Here is a 22,154-nt window from a genome sequence, read left to right as displayed (position 1 = left end):
CATTCAGCTATCTGACAATTGCTGCGTATGTGTGTGTGTGTGTGTGTGTGGTTACTAAGTGTTTGTGTGTATTTCAATGATTAAATCCAAATCAGGATGTTGTTATGACGACACATGCAATTTAAAGCTGTTAATCCAGGATTATTCTCTCCTCCTCATCTCATTATGTCAAATATTAAAAAAATACATACAGGCACATGCGCATACACACAAATACTAATTATGGGTTAGTTTCCCAGGAGACTGAACACATGCTGCTGGTCTCCAAAGACAGCTTGACATACAGGTAAAACAGATAAATCTGATGAACGTATGCACCTCAGGCAGCAACTATGCATACAATGTCACACATTTTTTCGTTTAAGCATATATTTGAAACACAAAAACATGAAAGATCAAACATGAAAGATCTGCAGCGTAGAAATATATTTATACAAGGCTGATCATTTCTGTGCTCCGGCCTCTCAGAGGACCATTCTGGCCTTTCAGAAGGCGATTTTCAGCATAGAGCGAGAAAGAATGCGAGTAAACAGCGAGTGTACTTTCCCCGTGATTGAATGCGTGTCCTTGTGTAGAAACTGCACTCTCCTCTCCCAGCAAGTGAAAACAGTCCTGCGGTGCCGAGGCTGATGTACAGGTGAGAGAATGGCCGGGGATTTTGAGATCACCCGAGGCTTTGTGTCAACTATGGCCCACTCACACCAGGTCAGCTCAGAATAACCAGAAAGGGCTGACCGCCGATGTTCACTCACCCCTGGAGTCATTAATCACGGAGCACTGCAGATGAGCCACATGGACACACGGTAACACACAGAATAATGTAGAAACCCACATACACACTAGAGCCCATTTTAATTATAAAGCCAAATGCTAGATGACAGCATCGCTCCAGGTAGTCAGTCCTCTAGGCCTGTACTCCTGGTGCATTATCATACATTAAACATCACAGACATGAATATTTCTGAGCAAAGCTGGGTCAACAAATAACAACACATCATATCACATTAAGCTATCAATATCTGCAGCATATACAGACGCGCACAGACAGTGTCATATCTGTTGTTTCTCCTGAGCTTTATTTAACACTCCTTAAACACAAACAAGCACAATCAGATCAAGGTATCTGAACCCCTGCATTCCCAGCTTGTAGCTGGGTCGCTATCAGGAACAGGATCTCAGATAACGTTCCCGTTTACTTGTAAAATTCTTCAAAGGGGCTGTGCAGCAGTGGATGCCTGTGGTGTGTTTGTTAACAGGCGTGCTGCATCGAGATATACACTGTGGTATATGCGAGTTACAGCATGCATGTCACATACTGACCTGCACTATAAATACATCAGGGCTTCAGAAAAGTCACAACTGTTGTGTCCAATATATTTTGCAAGGTAGAAACTAATGTACAAATTGCATTTATTATGTTGAAAAATCTTAATTAAATAGATGCTGGTTTAATTGGGCCAGTCAATCCCAATTTTGAGTGTTTGGAAGATTTAGAGATATTAGGGGTTGTAATGTGGAAAGGTGTATCAACTATTGTCACACTAGGTTTTTGAAATGTTCAGTCCGACATCTTCAGACTGAACCAATCGTTTTTCATGCTGTAAATGGCTTACATTTTACGTTTTTTTTTCTTTTAGTCCCAAAAATGTTTTTCTAACGACATAATCTTTACTTTCCACGGAAAATAGCTTCACCTGTACTCTTCTACAACTTGGTTCAAACTCTTACTCTTCACCTTGCTGAATTCAATTGTAAAAAAATATAAAAGAAAGTAAAAAGCGTCGGTCATTGTACCATTCCATTACACTAACCCATGCCGTTACACTACGTAGCCTTGCCTGAGAATTTTAAAAGGCTTTGATGTGAAATCTAGTTGAAGAAAGAGTTGCTAGTTTCTCCTCTCTGAAAGACTTTGTACCGGCCACTTTCAACTGTCTAGAAGACGGAAGAAACGCATGCTGCATAAGTTAATGTCAAATTCTCTCTATTGTGTCTTGCCTTGTTGAATCCAATGATTTAACCAAAAAAAGAATGGGGGGAAAAAAACAAAGCAGGATGTGTAAACTGAATAGCATAACAATTCAAGGATTGCACATGAACTTGGAATATTAGAACCGTTACAAGTAGAGACAGCGTTGAATGTTGGCAGACGCGGTTCTCTAATAAGGCTCACTTCCTGTTGAGATGCAGTCTGAGAGGGAAACACTGCTGCTGTCGTTTTGAGGATGAGCTGAAGTAATTAACGTGAATCTTTTGTGTTTGTGTGCGCGCACAAGCGCCACGTATGTTCGCTTGGAGAGACCAATGTGTGGGTGTGTATGAGAGGAAAAAGCATTTGAAGGTGTTTTGCTTTTGCTGCTGGTAAGTAGTAAAGCTGTGAAACTAATTTCTTTCATCAACATCTGTCAGGGAGATTATGGGAAGCATTACTCAAGTATGCACTTATTTCACCAAAAGCATTAACCAACTCACTGAAAGAGATTGAGTAGACGGCGGCTTTTAATGTCGCTCTTTTCTTGATTTCAAATTCCATCTTTTATAAACTGGTGTGAAAGGATAGTCGGTACAAAAGGCACTTTAAAGAGTGCTCTACAACATTTTAACAAGAGGGAAGCATGATGGGGTGAAAGGAAATCACCGAGCACAGGCAAGGGGCGGTTGTCAGTGTTGCATGGGGGCCTCTGCATCGTCCTCCTCCTCATCATCACTACAGGGTTCATAGTCTTCGTCCAAGGCCGGGTCTCCCTCCTCTCCCTCCAGCTGTCCTCCCAGATCGCCCAGCAGCTGCTCCACGTGTTCCAACATCGGCTGGTCATCACATCGCAACTTGCTGTACAGCTGGGGAAAAGGGAGAGGGGGGGGGGGGAGACAAAAAGGAAAATGCAAGTGTGTAATGGGCTAGTAAGTAGACTGGAAAAATGGACATTTTAAATAGAAAGTAGGTTATACAGCAGAAATGTGGAGAACGAAAATTGTACCGCGGAGGCAATACACGAAATGAGATATGGTGAGTGAAAAGCCCTCGACTGAAGCTCTTCCATTGTGTCACTGAAGATAACGGTGCATCACCACAGCATCAGTAAGCAGCAGCTTGGAGTTGAGGGAAGTGAGCAGCCCCGAGGTTTTAAGTCTCCAAGTGCTGGTTAGGCCGCCTGAAATATCCAACAGCAGCTGCATTCTGTCAGTGAGACAGTCACGCTCACAAAACGCTGGTAAACAGTTTTTGTCTTTCATTTGGCAAATCAGCACATTTGACACACCGTTCATCCGTACAAGAGACAAAAAGATCATTTATCTTCCTTTTGCTTTTGCGACATGCATGCGCACACACACACATGCAGATAACTGTATCCTGGAGCACATGTGCACTTACACACACACACACATACATATTATCAAAGTTGTTATCTCTGTGAAATATGCCGTGAAGGAGCAAGATAAAAAAAAAAAAAAAGTCCTGCTCTCAAAGCAGCCAGCACATTTATCTCTGTAAAATACTCTGCTTGTGTCTAATTACTGAACTCAAAGTGGAGTTGAGTGATAAAACTACTGCAGCTACCACCAAGGACAGCAAAGCATAACACTGTGTTTCAGACTGGGTGCATATACAGAGTAAGGGGAACTGATACAGCAATTTATATCTATGTTTTTCTTTCCAGGAACAAAACTAGAGAGAAAAAGAGGGCGAGTGGGGAATGGTCCATGAGATCTAGGAATATTATTCTATTTAGTCTAACATGCACACACACACACTCACACATGCGCACACAGTCCCTTGAGCTCATGGACAATAAGCAGCTGAGTGCCATCATTCTTTCTAAAAGTGTAACGAGGCCAGAAGAGTGAAGAAGAGTGCGTGTGACTGCTTTGCCCCAGGACCAGTCTCTAAGCAACAGCAGGTCCTGACAGGAGACGCGCAGTCCCACGGGAACTCATTTGGAGTGTAAGAATACATAGTGTGTGTGTGTGTGTGTGTATGTGTGTGTGTTTAAGTGGATGCTGTCTCCGCAGGTTGGAGCTCCAGGGAGTTGGAGCGTGACCCAGGTCCAGACTCAGGGTCTGATACCGGGGGAGAGCTGACCCTCTCAGCACCACACACACACACACACACACACACAGAGGGGAGAAAAACACAGATTTTCATTCTGCCAACATCACTCTGAAATGCCTGGAGATGTTCATCCACAACAAGCCCAAAGAATACACGTTGGCTTTGCTTTACAATAGCCAGCATAATTGCACATTACAGCCTTGGGTACAACGTGGAGGGTGTCTTTCATATGAGTCGCATAAGAGAAATAATAAAGGAGGAATTCAGTGAACGTGTGCAAAAGAAGAAAAAAAAAAATACTGTATGCTCTACAATACAGAATGCCGTTTGGAAATTGTATTTCTGCGTGGTGATATTTCCTACGAATTAATAGCACAGTGCGTCTGCTGGATAGGATGGAATTATTCATTGTGATGCTTTCAGCTAGCCAAACAAACAGCAGCTATTCTTTACACATTTCGCACCGAACGCTGCTGAGATCAGCATCGCCGTCGCAAGAAACACAGGCATTTCTCATTTACCACAGCCTATGTTTTCTCTTCTCACTTTCACGGCCCAGAGAGCTGCCTAGAGAGGGAGGGAGAGTGTGCGAGTGTATGCAATCGTATAACTCTTTCATGGTCCACTTTGCTCTACCTTCAAGCCCCAAGTCACAGCCCAAAGCACAATTGACCACCACCATAACGACTCACAACAATTATTTTAACGTGCACACGAAGGGGCACATAGACACATCTGTTCTAAACATCTACTGGCTATTCTTCAAAGCCACGTTAGCGCCATGACTCCAGGACTTTGACATTGGTGTTGAAGAGTGATATCTTGAAATGTTGTACAGGCCTTCATGGTGCTTTGAGGATGAATTTGAACAACTTCTGTGATCACGTGACCTTTTCTCGACACCATCATCAGCTCAACATGTAGAACTGTAGTGTAGTTTGTGTTCAGTGCTAATGCATGGCTGTATATTCTTAGTCTTGTTTATGTGATGTTCTCATACTGGACAAAAGGTCAAATGTCTTTCATCTCAACATAATCTAAAAAAAGAAAAAAAACACAATGTATCCTGTTGAATTCAAGTTATTACTATATTTCTGTACTTTTAAATGAAATTGTTTCACTACATCTTACTGCTTGCTACGCATAATGTAACTCTATGTTCAACTGGGAGTTGGCAAACCAACTTGAAACTTTAATTCCAAACAAGAAGTGGCATACATCAACAGAGCTGGCAAGTTTGACTTCATGATGATGACAGTAACAGCTCCAACTCTTGGTAACAGAATTGAATCGGCTGGACGGATGGATTTTAATACAAAACAGAATTGTGTTCGCTTAAGGTGCACAATGCAGCAGTGCTTCTGGGGCCGAATGAGGTCTCACCCTGTTTATGGTCATTATATTGCTTTCTGCTTAGTTTAAAGTACAGGATTGATGGTGAAAAAGTAAGAAAAAAAAAGGAAATGTACCAATAGATAAGAATACAATTTGTTGTACACCTTTAATTCATTTCTTTCTCTACAATGTCTTACTTCTTTTGGCTATATAATATAGTGTGGTTCAGCATAGATTATCTGTAAGTGCTATTTTTTTGTCCAGTGTGCAGCAGAGAAGAGTGTAATAATAAGTACTAATGTACCCTTCATACCTAAATTGATTCTTTTTCCCTCATTCTTTGATAGAAACCTCTTTCTACAGCTCGTATGGCAGAATAAAGACAGGCTGATTATGTGGTGAAAGACTAATCAGACCATCATTGTTCACCTTCTGTGCGTAACTTCCCCTTTCATTTCACCTCTTCTGTTAGTTCCTTTTCTAATGACTTCATTCTTCCGGCTTGTCTCTCGATCATTTTCTTTTTGCCTTCTGTCGCTCCCACTCGTACATGCTCACCAAATGACCTTCCAGTCAAGGAGATAGATACCTCTTCGTACGTTCACATCTTATACTTACACACACACACACACACACACACACACACACACACACACACACACACACACACACACACACACACACACACACACACACACACACACACACACACACACACACACACACACACACACACACACACACGTCTACCATACTGGCAGAATAGTTTCAAAATCTTGCCCTCCTCTCATCTTCCCTCTCTATCCTCAATCCTGCTCTCCCCAACCCATTTTTAGACCAAACACAGCACTCCAACTGCACATCTCTTCATTAGTAAGAGAACATTAATTAGATGAACCGTTTCAACACATTTTCTTTGTCTTAACTTTTGTCTCACTCTGTCATAAAAACATACACAGACGTGTGTGACACTGCCTGAGATTAGACCTCCTTGACGTGAACAGGCCGTGTCGCTGGAAGTCTCAAGCGGGCTGAGCGCAAACTCTCACACACACACAAACGCATACACAAAGCACACGCACAGACAAAGCACAGACCGACACAACTTAACACTTCAGTTCTCGAGTCACATCCTTGGTAGGGAAAGGCATTAAAATTACATGACAAGCACACCTTGGGCCAACCCTCCCCACAATCCGTGCTCATGGGATACCCTTTCAGACACATCAAATAGTAAAGCTTTTGACCTCCGTTTGCCCTATCTGCCTCTGTGCACACTCACACACACGTACACACATATATAAAATTGTCCTCTGTGCATACACTGCAGATCCTTCTTCAATCGCACACTATCTGGCTGAGACTCAAATTCCATTTCACGTCCGGTTTACTATTGATTTTACCCTCGCCACTATTCACCAGCTACACCCCCTGCACCCACACAACCACACACACACACACACACACACACACACACACACACACACACACACCACATCCAATCTGTTCCCTTCCTCGCCTCCCCTTTCATTCTCCCACTCCTGCTCACCCTGCTGCTCTTCTCCTACACTTCTTTCTTGTCTTCTCAACCCATCCGTTCCTCCCCATCATTCCTTTTTATAGTATCTCTGCTGAACGCAATCTGTGTGTGTGTGTGTGTGTGTGTGTGTGTGTGTGTGTGTGTGTGTGTGTGTGTGTGTGTGTGTGTGTGTGTGTGTGTGTGTGTGCGTGTGTTTTTGTGAGAGATAGAGATAGAGTATCGATCACAGCTGAGGTGGATAATGAAGACAATTTTTAAAACATAATTAGATATGCAAGTTGGCACACACAACCATTATTAAATATGTGCATCCACATAAGGTTCTCTCACTGTCTCACATCACACACACACACACACACACACGCACACTCGCACACTTAGCAAAGTCATACAGTATGCAGAGAAGTGGACTGGCGCCAAAACAAGCCGTTGGGCTTTGAGGCCTCATTTCCATGTTGGAGCCCATTTTAACTAGCAGACTGACTTATCGTTAATAATTAACACTCACAGTGACGCTCAGAAACAAAAGCTCTGCTATAAACAAGGGGCAATCTTGACTACACAATGTACAGATGCACACACACACATGAGCAAAAGCTGCCAGATGGGGAAATAAGTGAACCACAGTAGGGGCTTTTCTCTCCACCTCACCTTTGCAAGGTCTTCGTGCATTTACCTTCCACATTATTCTGCGCCTGTTGCTTCACACACACTCACTTCTCACACACAAGTAAACAGCTATGCTGTGCTGAGCTATGCTGTTTACTTGTCACACTCCGCCGCCTCACCCAATTCTTCAAAAAGTCTTTCACCTTTTTATTCCTATGCAGTACTTCATTTCTCAATTTCCATTTGTTTCTTTTATCTTTATTAAACTCTTACTACAAAGCTGGCAGCTCAAATGTGCCGTGTGCCTTTGTTTTTTTCCCCCCACAGTTTCTTGCATTCTCCCTCTTGGCAGCTCAAAGCCCACCTCGCTCCCGTCCCTGTGGATGCTGGTTAGACAGGCCTGTCACTACACCGCTGGCCAGACAGACCGACATCAATCTATCGCCACTCTGCTGCCCCTACTCATCTGTAGAGGAACACAATGTTGTGGGGAGAGCAGGAGGGAAGGTGAGGTGGCGAGGTGAAAAGGAGAGGAAAGTAAAGAGAAGGAAAAAAAAGAATCGTAGGTCGGGCCTGCTATCCGTCAGTCTTTGCCGTCTGATTTACAAGCCTATTAGATTTTAGACTAACATGAATCATGGCCCCATAGAGGCATTGCTCCCTGACAGAATGACAGAATGAATGAAACACATCACTCCAAGTGAGCGTGTGTGTGAGGGGGGAATGGAAGAGAGACAGCGGTATATTTAAACCTCTTTGAGATAGTAAGAAAAAAACATTTCTTTGGCAACAATAGAGCTTAGTTAAAATCCTCTCACAGTTCCAGGACTGCATGTACTCCATCTCTGACAAGGACTCGTTCTTAAAAGTTTTACGTATTCTGACAGTGTACTAGATGCAACTATCCGTACCCACAGTGGTGGAAGAAGCATTCAGAGCCTTTACTTAAGTAAAAGTATCACACTCAAATACTCGAAAATAAGTAAAAGTCTGGCATTCAAAATCTCACTGAAGTAAAAGTATGAAGGTTTTATCAGGAATATCTTGAGTATTAGGATATTACCACAAAGTACTGCAGATGAATGGCCCTTATGTGTGCTATATTATTGTTTGTTACACCATTATATTATTATTACTCATTGCAATTTTATACAAGCAGCGTTTAACCCGTGTTGTTGGTTGAGGTGGAGCTCAATTATTTTATAACGGGCTGCAACTAATGATTTTCATGATGGATTCATCTGCTAATTATCTTCCCGCTCAAACCAGTAGTAGTTTGATTTGTAAAAAGGTAATAAATAGTGAAAATGCCCATCACAACTACCCAGAGCTCAAAGTTACACCAACCTCAAAATGATTCAGTCTCCTGCAATTTAATGTTTGGCATGTTTGCATGAAAAATGGCTTCAATGATTGGTCGATTAATCAACTAACTTAATAAGTAAGCCAAAATTTGCTTTGTGGACAGATTTTCTGAGCTGAATTACCTTCGTAGCGTTGGTCAGGTACGATCTGGCCGCCTCCTTCAATGCCTTCCACTCCTCTGTCTCCTCCTCTGTCACTTCTCTCCCATCGCTTTCCTGCTGCTCCTTCGCTTTCTCCAACTGGAGGCAGCAGACCCAGCCGGAGAGATACCACACCTGGGAGGCACAGAGGAAGAGAGGCGGGTTGAGGGTGTGGGGAGGATTCAGACAGAGAGAAAGCGCTCTTTGTTGCAGTAAGTGAGCTGTGACAAGGGAAACACATTTGTAACCCTCACAGAGCACGTCCGCATGAAATCCCACATCCTTCTCTGACAAACAGGTTTCACACTTATGACATGGAATCCCACAGACACACGGGCAATCAATCACTCACATCATAACTGTCAACCTTGGCATATATATACGGTTCTCATTTACAAATGATGCATGCATGTAAATGCACTTGTGCACATAGCGTAGCTTAACAATTATTTCAGACCCGACATGTGACTGTGCCATCTGTCACTACCAATTTTTTTTTATCTTTCTATGGCAAAAAATGCATTTACTTTGTTGAAACATACCGAAACATAATGCAAATGTCTTCTCTGCATTTCAAATCATACTCACAGGTTGTGTGCAATATTAGCCATTCATTTTGAGGAGGAAATAATGTTTAATAATCTCTTTATCTGACTAATAATTATTTTATTCCACACGTAATTCTGCCTTGATATGAATTGTGGAGGAACAGAAGTTCCACAGTCCTGGGGCCTGAACCATGGACACGGAGATTGAATTCACAAGAAGGGTTCATGTAGGTTTGATTACTACATTTTGACATGAGACCAGTAGTATCATCTGATACAGAGCTTTAGATCCATCAATGTGCCTCTTAGCCTCTTCTGTTGCAAACGTGCAACCCGTAACAAGATTATGATTCAGACACACATGACTCATTTCAAGAGTGCACCATGTAGACTCGGTGTTAAGGATCTCCTAACTGGCTCTGATTGAACTTCATGAAAACCTCATGAATATATGTAAAATTCAAACAAAACAAAACATCCCTTTGAAATAATCCTGTTGCTTCACAGAGTTCAAACAGTGAGTGGAGGCATATTTTAAATAGCAAGTTAAGCTGAAACACACAAAACATTCTTCTCTTTCCTTTCCATAATCACACTTTTTTTTCTCTCCCACATAATTACATATACTGTGCTAGGCTTGCGCTTCCACCTCTACACACAATCATTTTCAACTCTCAGTGAACTTGGAGGTGTGTGTGTGTGTGTGTGTGTGTGCGCCTCTCATCTGAGGCCAAAGATCACCCACCCACTGTTCTTCAAGCACCAAGACACAAATATTCACTGGATTCATTATTCATTGAGGGCAGAGGCAGTAGGGACCTGCACCTCTGCCAAATAAACCATTTAGCTAAAAAAAAAAAAAAACACATCAAGGCGTACCATACTGAATTCAGAATTGCCACTAAGCATGCTGAGTGGGTGGCTACCCCCTACAGCCATACTTATCAGAACAACAGCAGCACTGGATAAATGTAGTTATGTTGCAGAACCAGCAGTATGACATTTATGTGAATGCAAAAATGTGTTCTTGTGAATATTTGTGTATGTCCAGGAGAGAAAGTAAAAATTGGGTCAGTTAAATTCAAAAGTTTAGCTTCTTCAAAAAACGGGCACCACTGCATGTCTTTAAAACAGCTAGAACAACCTTTACAGATGGTCCACCGTAAAAATAAAGACGACTTCCACACTCAAAATTGAAACAAAACTAAAGTTGGCTAATTGAGAATTTTTAGAGAACCCACTATTCACAACCACAACCCCAGACAGAAGAAGCACACATAATAAAATAAACTCTCGTCTGTCAATCAAATCACTGAGACTATTGTCACTTCAAAGTGAAGGCACATCTTAGTTCCCATATGGTGCTGCAGAGGGAGGAACAAAAGCATCATGAATCAACTGAATACCTTTGAAACAAGATTTGCAAGGAACCAGCTCAGTTGTTTGTGCAGACTTAACATTTTATAAGTAAGGCTCCAACTTTGAGATATACGCGAGAGCAAGAAGACGGAGACGAAAGCTAACAACTTATCTACCGCACTTAAGAGAGGAAATAAGAAAGAGAGCAAGACAAAGAGGGGAGGAGAGAGCGGGAAAGAAGGAGAGAGAGTAGTCAAATGTGTCTGTCACACACGCCAGTCACCAGTATGACCAGCGACAGAACTGTGGTGCAACCTGACAAAACACTTTCTGACCATCGGAACTGGTGACTGTATGCATGTGTGATTGGCTGCTGGCCCGCTCAAATCGATTGTCACAGCTGTACGTCTCTGGAGCAAGTTTAAAAGTTCAGCCCCCCAATGATTGCTCCCAATCTGTCAGCTCAGGGGTGTGTGTGGGAGGCTGAGCCTGAGGGGGAGTGGGGGGGGGGGGGGGGGGGGGGGGGGGGGGGGGGGTAGAGAGAGAGAGAGAGAGAGAGAGAGAGAGAGAGACTGGTGTGTTCTTGAATCTGACATGCAGTGGTAAACCTTCACTTCATCTGCCACTGACAGAGGGGATTTGGAGCACAATGACAGCACATACTTCCTACTAAAGCACAGCAAACACTGTCATTTACGCCACTCTCTAATAAGCATTCAAGTTCTCAGACATACATCATCGTGTACGAGCGAGTAATGACAAAGTATGTGTGTGTAGACACTTCTTTGTGCGTACACATAAACAGTGGCTCAACAGAAGCAAAGAGGTGCACAGGTTGAGGCTCTCTCCTTCCCTCTGGGGTGGTAAACGATTGGCCTACAAGTTGGTCTGATCCAGCAGTGAGACTGTATCATGGCAATAAGACATCCTGCAAGACGACACGAGAAAAGACATCGCTTAATCCTACGTCTTGACAAGTAACACACACGTGCACACACATTCCCCCCCCCGACCACAGGGAATCGTCAATTAGTCGAGGCAGACCAGACCTGATGATCGGACTTTGGTAGTGGTTGCTATGAGCTGTACGTTTTTCACGACAATCAAAGAAATATGCAGATTTAAGATTTGTTATTTCTATAAGCTCATTTAAGCTCACCCATACTTTTTACTGCTGCTGTTTTTTCATGGATGTATCTCGGTGTCTAGCTAGCTCTGATTGGTCAATTTATTCTACAGCCACGTGCACGGCAGCAGACCAACTGGTGCTGCTAAACAAATCAGAGGTTCGGGCTGTGATTCAGAGGTCTGGAACCACACGAGAGACCACCATGCTGGAAATATAAAAACAGGTAAAGCAAAACCAGAAACCCACATTTTCAGAGGCACAAAGCTTCTCTGTATTTTACCACATAATAAAAAATACAAAATGAAAACATGAATGCAGAGAAGCACAGTTTTTAGACAAAAAAAAACTGGGCCGTCACCACATTGCTTACCTGGACTACTTCATCATCCTCCTCCAGAAGACCCTCCAACACATCCACCGCCATCTAATGCAGAAAGACAAAGAGATTGAAATGAGATTTGACATAATCTTTAACATTGACAGAAGAGTCAGACAAGAAAATGACTTTTAAGGTTCAACAAATTCATCAGCACACGCTCATGGATAACACCTCGATCCATTAATTAACAAGCAAGTAAGCCCGCACGGACGGACCAACACGTTGCACACAGCGTTGAGCATCTCCCAGGCAGCTCGATCAGAAGGTCTGATAAGCGCCTTTGAGATCGGCGTCCCATACACAACATCGTCGATACCAACAAGACAACAGACGTGGCCGTCGATAGACACACTCATCAGTGCTTATCGCACAGTCAATAGTCACTCTGGCTGCTCTGGTCGATAGCCCTTTTAATCCATTTACAGACATCAGCAGTCAATATATTCCTAACCAGCATCACCCCACGAGACGCATAACAAACTTAAATATCAGCCTAACCCATCGACTCTATCACCCCCCCAGCCCTCCTTTTAAGGTCTAAAATGAGTTTAATGTTAGGTGACCTTTACCATAGAGCACCACTGTCTGGGTCAGACTCTGTGGGAAGTTTCTTTTACAGAAAACAGACCTTGACTAAAGTATGCTGTGTTTGGTTCGCTCTGCCTCTCTCCTTGTGGATGCTGTGGTGTGTGTGTGTGTGTGTGTGTGTCTGTGTGTGAGGCCCCAGGTGATGATATATTGATTTTTGTCAACTTCAGGTTGGAGGCGACTGTTAGCCAATCACCCGTGGTGAAGGGCAAGAATAAAAGACACGCACGCACCCACGCATGCACGTACACACCCCGCAAAGTCACACACTATAACAAAGCTACACACAACAGTGAGCACAACAAGCAGCACTTGTTTCTTGTTAAGGGAGTCTTATTAGTTGGAGAGCTTCCTCCGCCCCCCCCCCCCCCACACCGCTCTTTGGACTTCTCCTTTCTTTTCATTAAGCCTACGTGCTTCCGGTGAGCTGCCTGTGTAGACGGAGGGAGAGTCAGGTTAATTGAGGGTATCTCATTAAGAGATGTGCAAATGTCCGTGTCAGGGAGTCCGTTGATTGATTGCTCGACCAATTATCAGCCGAAAAACCCCATTGTCTTTAATTAATTAATGACTGATTAAAAATACACAAACAAAAACACCTAATCCCAGTTGACGATGAATGAAATCATGCCCAGCGTCAGAATGATCCACTTGACTTTCATTGTATCGCCCCGATGTGACAGGCAGACACACAACCACACGCATACACACACGCGGAGAAATTCTAGCCAAGCCCTAGATATTAGGAGATAGGAGTAAAGATCTGTCTGGGTATTAAACAACTGATAGAACAGGCGGTTTTTGGAGCAACAAAAATAGAACAAGAGATATCTGGGAGGATAAGTAGCAATGATAACCATTATATCATCTCCAACTATACTCCTTCCTAACTACACTGGTCAACCCAGAGGCGAGTGATTAAAGATTCAGAGATTCTTAAGCCGCTTCACGCTCTAAACAACAACACGATTAATATTCGCATGAAGATAAGGGGAAGGGAGGAGGTACTGCGAGGGAAAAAAAAGTGTGAAAATGGGAAGGAAGGGCACAAGAAAGTATCTTAATAAACAATGTGAAACTGGTCCAAGAACAACGGTGCACGGCAAAGACACACAAACACACACGGCAAAGACACTCCGTACATGCTGTCCTCTTTATTTCAAGACCTGTTAAAGATTTTTTTAAAAAGCAACACTCTGGGGAGAAACTCATTTATAATGGCCATTGTGTGTGTGCACAGTTTGTGTGTGTGTGTGTGTGTGTGTGTGTGTGTGAGATCTTCAGGCAATTTTGTTTAACAGAATAATTTTACCGGAGCGCATAGCAGAGACAGGAGAAAGACAAATCACTTTACAAGCGAGGGCAAGCAGTATCTCTAACACACTGAGACTCATACAAACACACACACACACATGCACGCACACACACACACACGCATATGCACGCACAGACAGGGACGTCCACACTTAAGTAAATAAATCCTGGGGATGTCTGTGCTAACTGTACTTGTAAGCCGCATTGGAAAGTACAAGCTGCTCTCCATCACGAGCTAAATGTAAGAACAGAAATGTTCAAGGAATAACATAAAAGCTGACAAGAGTGACAACGACAAGGAGAGTAACTAACCATCAGCTGCTGTGAAAGCTACGCCCAACAGACACCTTAATGGCTGTCTGTCTGTCTGTCTGTGTTCTGTCTGTCTGCTACGTGGCAAGTGAGGTGATGGAGGTGATGGGTGATGATGACGGTAATTTGTGTGTTTGACAGTGAGAAAACTGGTTTCTGAGGGCCGCGTCGTTACTACAAAGCACATTTGTTTTTCATTAAAACAAATATAGTAAAACATGAATAGGGCAACAAATAATGATCGTTTCATTATGAAATAATGTCTTCATAGACGGATTTCGTGTTGAGTTTTTATTATTAAAATGAAAGAAATTATTGAAAAGCTTCGTCAAACGGATTATTTAGTGCAAACAGCCGTTTCAAAACTCAAAGATATTCTTCCTATAATTACATAAAGCAGCAAATCCTGACATTGGGGAAGATGGAACCGGAGATTGGTGTTCCTGCTTAATAAATGACTAAAACGATTAACGGATTAGGAAAATATTTGGTAATTATTCAAACAATCATTTCCGAACTGGTTTAGTCTTTAAAATATCAGAAAAAAAAGGGAAAAATGGCCATTACAGTTTGCCCACAGCGCTGCCTTCAATTGTTTAATTTCTTCAACCAACACTCCAAAACCCAAAGCAGCTGATTCTTGTTTAGTATTTATGAGTGACAACAATTAACCCATCAACATATCTATTCATTAACTAGCTGTTTCAACACTACAAGAACTGGCCCAGAAACATTTAAACAGTGTTATTTTTGCAGTTGTCTCACTTATGCTGCTTTTCAAGCACCCTGGTGTGCTTCAACTCAATTTCCATTACAGATATGGAAATCAGACACATTTGGCATGCATTCAAGTGTCTCTCCTCAAAAGCAATCAAAGGGGGGAAAGGACCTTAAAAAGCCATTTTTGTTGACTTTTTCCTCTTTCCAAATTAAGTGGCACAGATTCACATCTTGCTGAGAGAAGATTTTTGTTTTCAAGAATTTAGTAGCCCAGTTTGTTTTTTTCCAAAGATAGTTTGTTTACAAAGAGCATGAGACGAGTGCCAATCCATCAGTTGACGACATGCTCTTGACCCCTTATTTTTAGGTAACTCAAGCATCATAAAATAACCACTTTCTCAGCCAAATTGAATTTCATTTTGAACTTCTCATAAGCACTCAGCTTACAAATTGATCAGAAAAATTCTCTTTTAAAAAGGTTTTTTTTCCTCAAAAACGTATTGGAAGACATGGCCTTGACAGGTTATGTTTTTTAAAAGCTGATATAATAATAATGTAAGCACATTCTTACTTTGGCTTTAGCATTACTGTTGCAGAGGCTGCCCAATTGAGAAATCAATTGGCTTTAATGAAATAACCCCGAAGAAACTCGCAAGAGGTGCTATTTCAGATAGCAACGGTCATATATTCAATGTGAGCCATTTGTGTGGACTGTCACCTATTGAAGCCACGATAAGATGTCCTCTACCTACCATTGACCACCATGCTCTATCGTGATTTCCCAACTGTCGAGATAATATCAAACACCCAGATCATTTGGACAACTTAATCACACTATTATTTTGCCAAATTGCCTAATTTGCTCAAACTCAAACCACATAATGGCCCAAACTGCATTCATCAGACAAACAGCGTACTCTCTAACAGAGAGAGACACATGCTTTAGACAAAGAACAGGGCAGTTCTTCTGCCACTTTTGCTTTTCTAAATATGTTTCTTTGGCATATATATAAATTAAACATTCAAAGCCTAAACAAAATATCCAATAGGGAAAAAATACAGACAAATTGTCGCACTCTGGCGCCCTGCTAAGACGGTAGCCTTCAAACTGATACGGACTGGAAGCACACAACTTTACAGAGTTTAGTTGTGAATAGATTTATAGTCCACAGGGAGAGACAGTGTGTGTTTGCGTGTGTGTGTGTGTGTGTGTGACAGAGGAGTAGAGGAAGGAAAGGGAAGCGAGGATGTCCCTATCAAATCCGGCTAAGTCCCAGTCTGGGAGAGACGGACAGAAAATAGCTCGCTTCTACTCCACTTCTATCCGTAAGCTCAATTCCCCTCAGAAACTTTCACATAGCTGCTGGGTAAAAAGCATATGACCAACCTTGTTCATGGATGTGTATGTGCAAACGTATGCACACAGCAAAATAAAGCACTCAGAATGTGTGCAGTTTGTGTTTCAGGCGCGATGACACCAACAGGAGGATGAAGACAAACGACATGTCAGAAACTGTGGACCGAGACGTTGTCATTTTACTGACACACCTGACAGCCCATCTCCCCACACACACACACACACACACACACACACACACACACACACACACACACACACACACACACACACACACACACACACACCTGCAGCTGAACCATTTAGGAGTGAGGGGGGAGAAAAAGGACACTGTTCTCATTTCCTGTCAGTAATAACCATAAACCACTCAACAAGAGTGACTAGAAATTAATCACTGGATCACAACAGAAAATAGTTGAAGCGCTGTTGGTTTGCCAGTAATCACAGAAAATGACTTCAAGCGTTAATGACTGCAAAGGGTTTTAGCACCGAAATGAAGGCAGTGAGCCACTAAAATCGAGGCCATTAATACTAGAAATTGATGAGTGATCCAGAAGTGCTCCGTATCACAGATATGGCGGCAATTCATCAGACTGTCCCCCCCCTTCCTTCTACACAACCCCCCCTCCCCTGTGCGCCCCCATACATCTCCGTAAATACCACTCTTAAATTATTGACACTGAACTCTGGAGGGGATAAAGACCATGCATGGCCTTCCCACCTCCAGCGCTATTCACTAGAAAGGAAAGCACTCCAACGCTTGCGCTCACACACACACACACACACACACACACACACACACACACACACACACACACACACACACACACACACACACACACACACAAATGCCAGGCCAACCTCCCACCATGAAACAAATACAGACCCACAACAGCACAGTGAACGGGCACAACGTTGTACCTCGTATTCCTCCGACTCGATGAGCAGCTTGGCCGTGGTGACGCGAGACTCGTACGGCGGGATGTCATTCTGGAGAGAAAAGACAACACAGTCACCTCTACAGCGTTCACGCAAACATAGTTCTTCCTTTGTCTGATAATAACTCGGTCCAATTTCAAGGTACGCAACATTCTGCAGCTGTGTGGCTGTTAATCACAGCAAAAGTGTGGGCAGGCTGCGTTCAGATCAACCTGCTCCTACAGATAAGGGTCGTAACTGTGGTGCCTCTGGGATTTTTGTCTGAAATCATCACCCCGACCCCTCTTATATCACATTTGCTCAGTATCGACTTGGTGTCATTTAGAACCCATCCTAACTCTGACATTACAACCATTCCTTCCTTTATGCCAAATTCCCTGACGTAATTTGCTGATTTATCCGTTATACACCTTCTTGGTTTTGCCTTGTGCTTTCATACACACACACACACACACACACACACAAAAGCACACAGGTTTGTGAAGTAGTTGTTCCGTCTTTCTACTTTTTATTATCCCTCATTTCGTTATCTCTTACTTTTTATCTCTACTGTGGTACTCGTGTTTGTGCTCACTGCAAAGCACACTGTGAAAATCCTGTTAGTTGAAAGTGCTTTATAAATAAACTGGGATCTTATAAGTATTTGTTGCTGTCAGAGAAATACTAAGCACAGCTCCGACTCACCTGCACGTCTTCCTCCGTGCTGAAAGAAGCCGCACTTTGTTTCTGGGCAGGTAGCCACGATGCAACACTCTTCAACAGGTATTCTTTGCCTTCCTGGAGACAGAAAAAGGCAATTAAACTACAACTCAACCTGCATATATACGTGGAGATGAAGACACACAAGTCAAACAAAAAGGAAATAATTTGAATTAAAATCACTTTTACAGGCTGGATCATGAATGCTCCATAGATGTCAACAGTCTTGATTAAACTGAGGTCAGGTGAGGTTAATATATTTTTTAATTATTACCAGAGTATTGCTAAATAGACTTTTTCTGTATGTGGGACGATATAAAGTGTGACTGGAGTCAGCCTGACCCCTACAGCTTACAGCTAGTACTACACATCCACTTCAGCCACGACAGAACTTTTCAGAAAAATGATGTGAAAAGAAAAGTGCCTTTTCATTAACAATGCACGGGTTAGGATGTCGCTGTGAGCAATTGTTGCTATATTCTTACTCTCTCTATTAAATGGTCTCCAGGAAACATTGGAGTGTCGTTATGTCTTAAATATAAAATCCCAGTCTTGTAGCACATTTTATTTTAACAAAAGAACTGTAAATGGATGAAAATCATGTGTTATTATTCAACTCACAGGTTGCAACGTCAAAAACAAAATGGGTCGCATTCTTAAGCATGCTCCACATTCTCAGAGAAAGGTTTTGCCTTGAATGTCGTCTGCCCTTAATAACAGTCGGTAGAGCAGCAACACTTTAAATGTCTTGAAAATGAGAAAAAAAAATCAAAATGAGAAAAAAATAGAGAAAATATGATTAAGACATTCTTCCAAACTCATTGTCAGATGCTTCATATGGCAAAAAAATACTTTCCAAATTGAGTCCAATGCTCTCTCATTTATCAGATGACTGTATGACCTCAATGATCTGCCCAGTAATTAACATTCCTATCGGCATGACCTGCCTCTGTGTGTGTGTGTGTGTGTTAATGCAAGTGTCCATCTGCTGATTAATGGCATACAATTCAATTTGCTCAGAATAATTAACTCAGCAGATTCCCACTTTAATGTGGTGATAACTCATCCAGTGTGTGTGTGTGTGTGTGTGTGTGTTTGACTGACCTGGTTTCTCTCTGTGCTGAACAGGTAACTTGCCATGAGCTGTAGAGCCTCAGGGTTGTCATGGTGATACTGTAATGCACACTCAATGAACTCCTTGCACTTGTCTGCAGCTCCCTCTTCCATGCTACACACACACACACACACACACACACACACACACATACACACAGTCAGAGAGAGAAAGACAAATCTCAACTCATTAAAAAAAAGCAGGAACATGAATTGGGGTTACAAGTGTCAAGAGTGCTACTCTGTGTGCTGTAGTACCAGAGGTCCGTTAGGTAAATCTCAGCCATGGAGCAGTAGGCTACACAGACATCCTTCGCTGTGGGGAGCTCGGTGTCCTCATCTGGTGGGGCAGCAGCTCCGGCCTGAGCCTGCTTAAAGACCAGAGCGCAGAAGTCTTTAAAAAGTTGTCGAAAGTTCTATTAAGTTTAATAAATCCAAAGATAGTGAACATAGTATGTCATTTTTGTTCCAATAAAGGGAAACACTGCACAACTTCCTTGTATTCCCAGACAAACATTTTGATACGTCACAGGAGAAAAAGGCCTTAATGTAAATAATAAAATGAATGGTGGCTGAATTCCATTTAGCTGCTTCGGTTTCAGGGTCCTGGTATTGTCAACGCTGGCTCACTGTCACGGCCTACTGGGACACTTGAATAGAATGGAGCCATTGTTAATGTTATTAGCAACAGCTTTGCCTTTTCCGACTATGACAAGTCAAAATGCCTGCTGTGAAAAAGGTCGATGAAGATTTGAATTACACGGAACAGCTCATGCCTTTTCCTAGTTATACTATATAACATTTGCTATGAACATAATAAAGAGGAGTCAAACACTTTTATGCTATTTATTATAAAAACTGTAAGCATTTCAAATGACACTGATTATAAACATGAAATAATGTAAGCAAGACAGCGTGTGAATTCAACTGGAAACAAAACATTGTGAGTGTAACATTAACATCTGTATACATAATATAATGTAACACCTTAAAGCTGAGCCATTAATGACTCTGCTCTGAGTATGTCCACTACCACCGATAACTGACACTGCTTGATCTATGGTATGACAAGGTGAAATGCATGCATGCATGCAACAGATAAATAGATAATAATTATTGCATTTATTGTTCAACAGCCCCCTCTTGTGAAGATAAATACCACTACACTAGCAATGGGGTGCAATGGCATCTCTCCCTTGTTGATGTTAATTATGTACAACTAAGTGGTAGAGGAAATGGGAGTGTGTGTGTGTGTATGGGAGTGAACTCACTGTGGTCTGTGCTTGTTTGTCCAATGTAGACAGCAGGACTTGTATTCCTTTGGTGTAGTAGTTCACTGCCTCCTGGCCTGTGTGGATTTGCCCCAGGTACATGTACTTACTGTGGCCTACATCTGGGTTCAGCTCCACGGCACGCAGAAAAGCGTAAAAGATAATTGGTCAAGGAGGCTCACTCCACTCAAACAGCGTGGCTATATATCAGTGTTTTAAATGAAATGACTGAGTTACGGACATGCACACAACAGAAAAGAATAAAGCTGCATAAAAGGATATTCCCTTGGCTTTCTGCGTGTCTCCTAGTTCAGAGCAGATGTGTCCCTGCATGTCTAGAGCTTTCAGGTTGGTGGGCTCTACATCCAGGGCCCGTTGACAGAAAAGGACGGCCATCTCAAAGTCAAAACTGTCCATGTACTCCTCTGTCTGTACAACAGATGAACATGATGAACATGATACAACAAACGTGTAATAGATGATCAGAATAAAAGATGCATTTCAAAAGACATGTCTTAGATGTGGATGTATTGTCAATGTCACCTTTTCTAGTAGCTGTTGCACAGAGTACTTCTCAGCTGTCTTCTTCTTGGCTTTTTCATGTACTCTTAGTTTCATCCTTTCTTGAGGTGACAATCCAACAAATCCTGCATCTGCTGTGATCAAATAAGCGGAGAGTCAACGTTAGTTTTGTCTCATTTGGTCCCGTTAGGAGTTTAAATCAAAGCATGACAGATTAATTCACATTAACGTTAACTGCTATCTGAGAGGTTGAAGTTACATACTAACTAGCAAAATGGTGTACCAATGAACAAAAATTACTGTTTGGGCGAGTGTCTTTCCTCTTCGGCTTGGCTTTCTTTTTGCCCTTTGCTTGTCCTCCCATAGTTGTAAAAATACGGCTTATATTTCTATAATTTCTGTCTTCAAAGCAGACTTTTTCCAAAGTGTGAATCTTACACACGCGTATAACAACTGAGCTGGAGGAATGCAGTGCGCATGCTCCAAACAACGACTTGGTGACTGCTACGGAGAGAGGTAATGGACAAAACGAGCGGTTTGAAAAAATGGAAATAAACCTTTTTTCACGGAAAAAAGTCTGGCATTTTGTTAGACATTGCGTTGAACGCATGATTTAATACTGACGTAACCTTAGACTTCCACAATGTTAATTGTTTTTACCCAAGGCGCTGATTACTTAAAGCGCGCTTTAAATTAATTAAACTGTTCCCTGTTTGTGGGCGGGTGCTCAATATGATTGACTAGCCTGTAGGCCAATGAGGTAACTCCTTGAAGCTGAACCCCTTGACGCATCTCGAACTTTCTGTATTTCAACCAATGAGCAGCTACGTCAACATGTACGCACACTTTTCTTTTTTTTAAACA

The 22,154-nt window shown here is 42.3% G+C and overlaps 1 protein-coding gene across 2 annotated transcripts; it reads right to left on the bottom strand.

The window, feature by feature from the left end:
• Positions 1-445: 445 nt before the first annotated feature.
• Positions 446-21,729, bottom strand: LOC306700506 (uncharacterized protein). Of its 2 annotated transcripts, none has more exons than XM_079165536.1 (11): positions 21,591-21,729; positions 21,312-21,424; positions 21,051-21,197; positions 20,769-20,921; positions 19,756-19,868; positions 19,489-19,612; positions 18,370-18,462; positions 17,668-17,736; positions 12,447-12,500; positions 9,023-9,175; positions 446-2,838 (listed from the first exon to the last, which is right to left on the bottom strand). In XM_079165536.1, exons 1-11 carry the CDS (start codon positions 21,652-21,654, stop codon positions 2,662-2,664), a joined length of 1,260 nt encoding a protein of 419 aa, XP_079021662.1. In that variant the 5' UTR covers positions 21,655-21,729; the 3' UTR covers positions 446-2,661. The 2 variants fall into 2 exon arrangements, with proteins under 2 accessions (XP_079021662.1, XP_079021663.1); XM_079165537.1 differs by having other exon boundaries at positions 19,756-19,865.
• Between the last annotated feature and the right edge of the window lie 425 nt (positions 21,730-22,154).

The sequence above is a fragment of the Pholis gunnellus genome (genome assembly GCF_910591455.1).
Source record: "Pholis gunnellus genome assembly, chromosome: 8".
Lineage (NCBI taxonomy): Eukaryota > Metazoa > Chordata > Actinopteri > Perciformes > Pholidae > Pholis > Pholis gunnellus.
This window is presented reverse-complemented; position numbering and strand designations above follow the sequence as displayed.

Bases quoted from the DNA above. Each gene is read 5' to 3' on its own strand.
- LOC306700506 (XM_079165536.1), bottom strand. From the start codon at position 21,654: ATGGGAGGACAAGCAAAGGGCAAAAAGAAAGCCAAGCCGAAGAGGAAA. The intron at 21,425-21,590 runs GTAATTTTTGTT...ATTTGATCACAG, and splicing joins GAAAGACACTCGCCCAAACA to CAGATGCAGGATTTGTTGGA. The intron at 18,463-19,488 runs GTCAGTCAAACA...TTCTGTCTCCAG, and splicing joins TCAGCACAGAGAGAAACCAG to GAAGGCAAAGAATACCTGTT.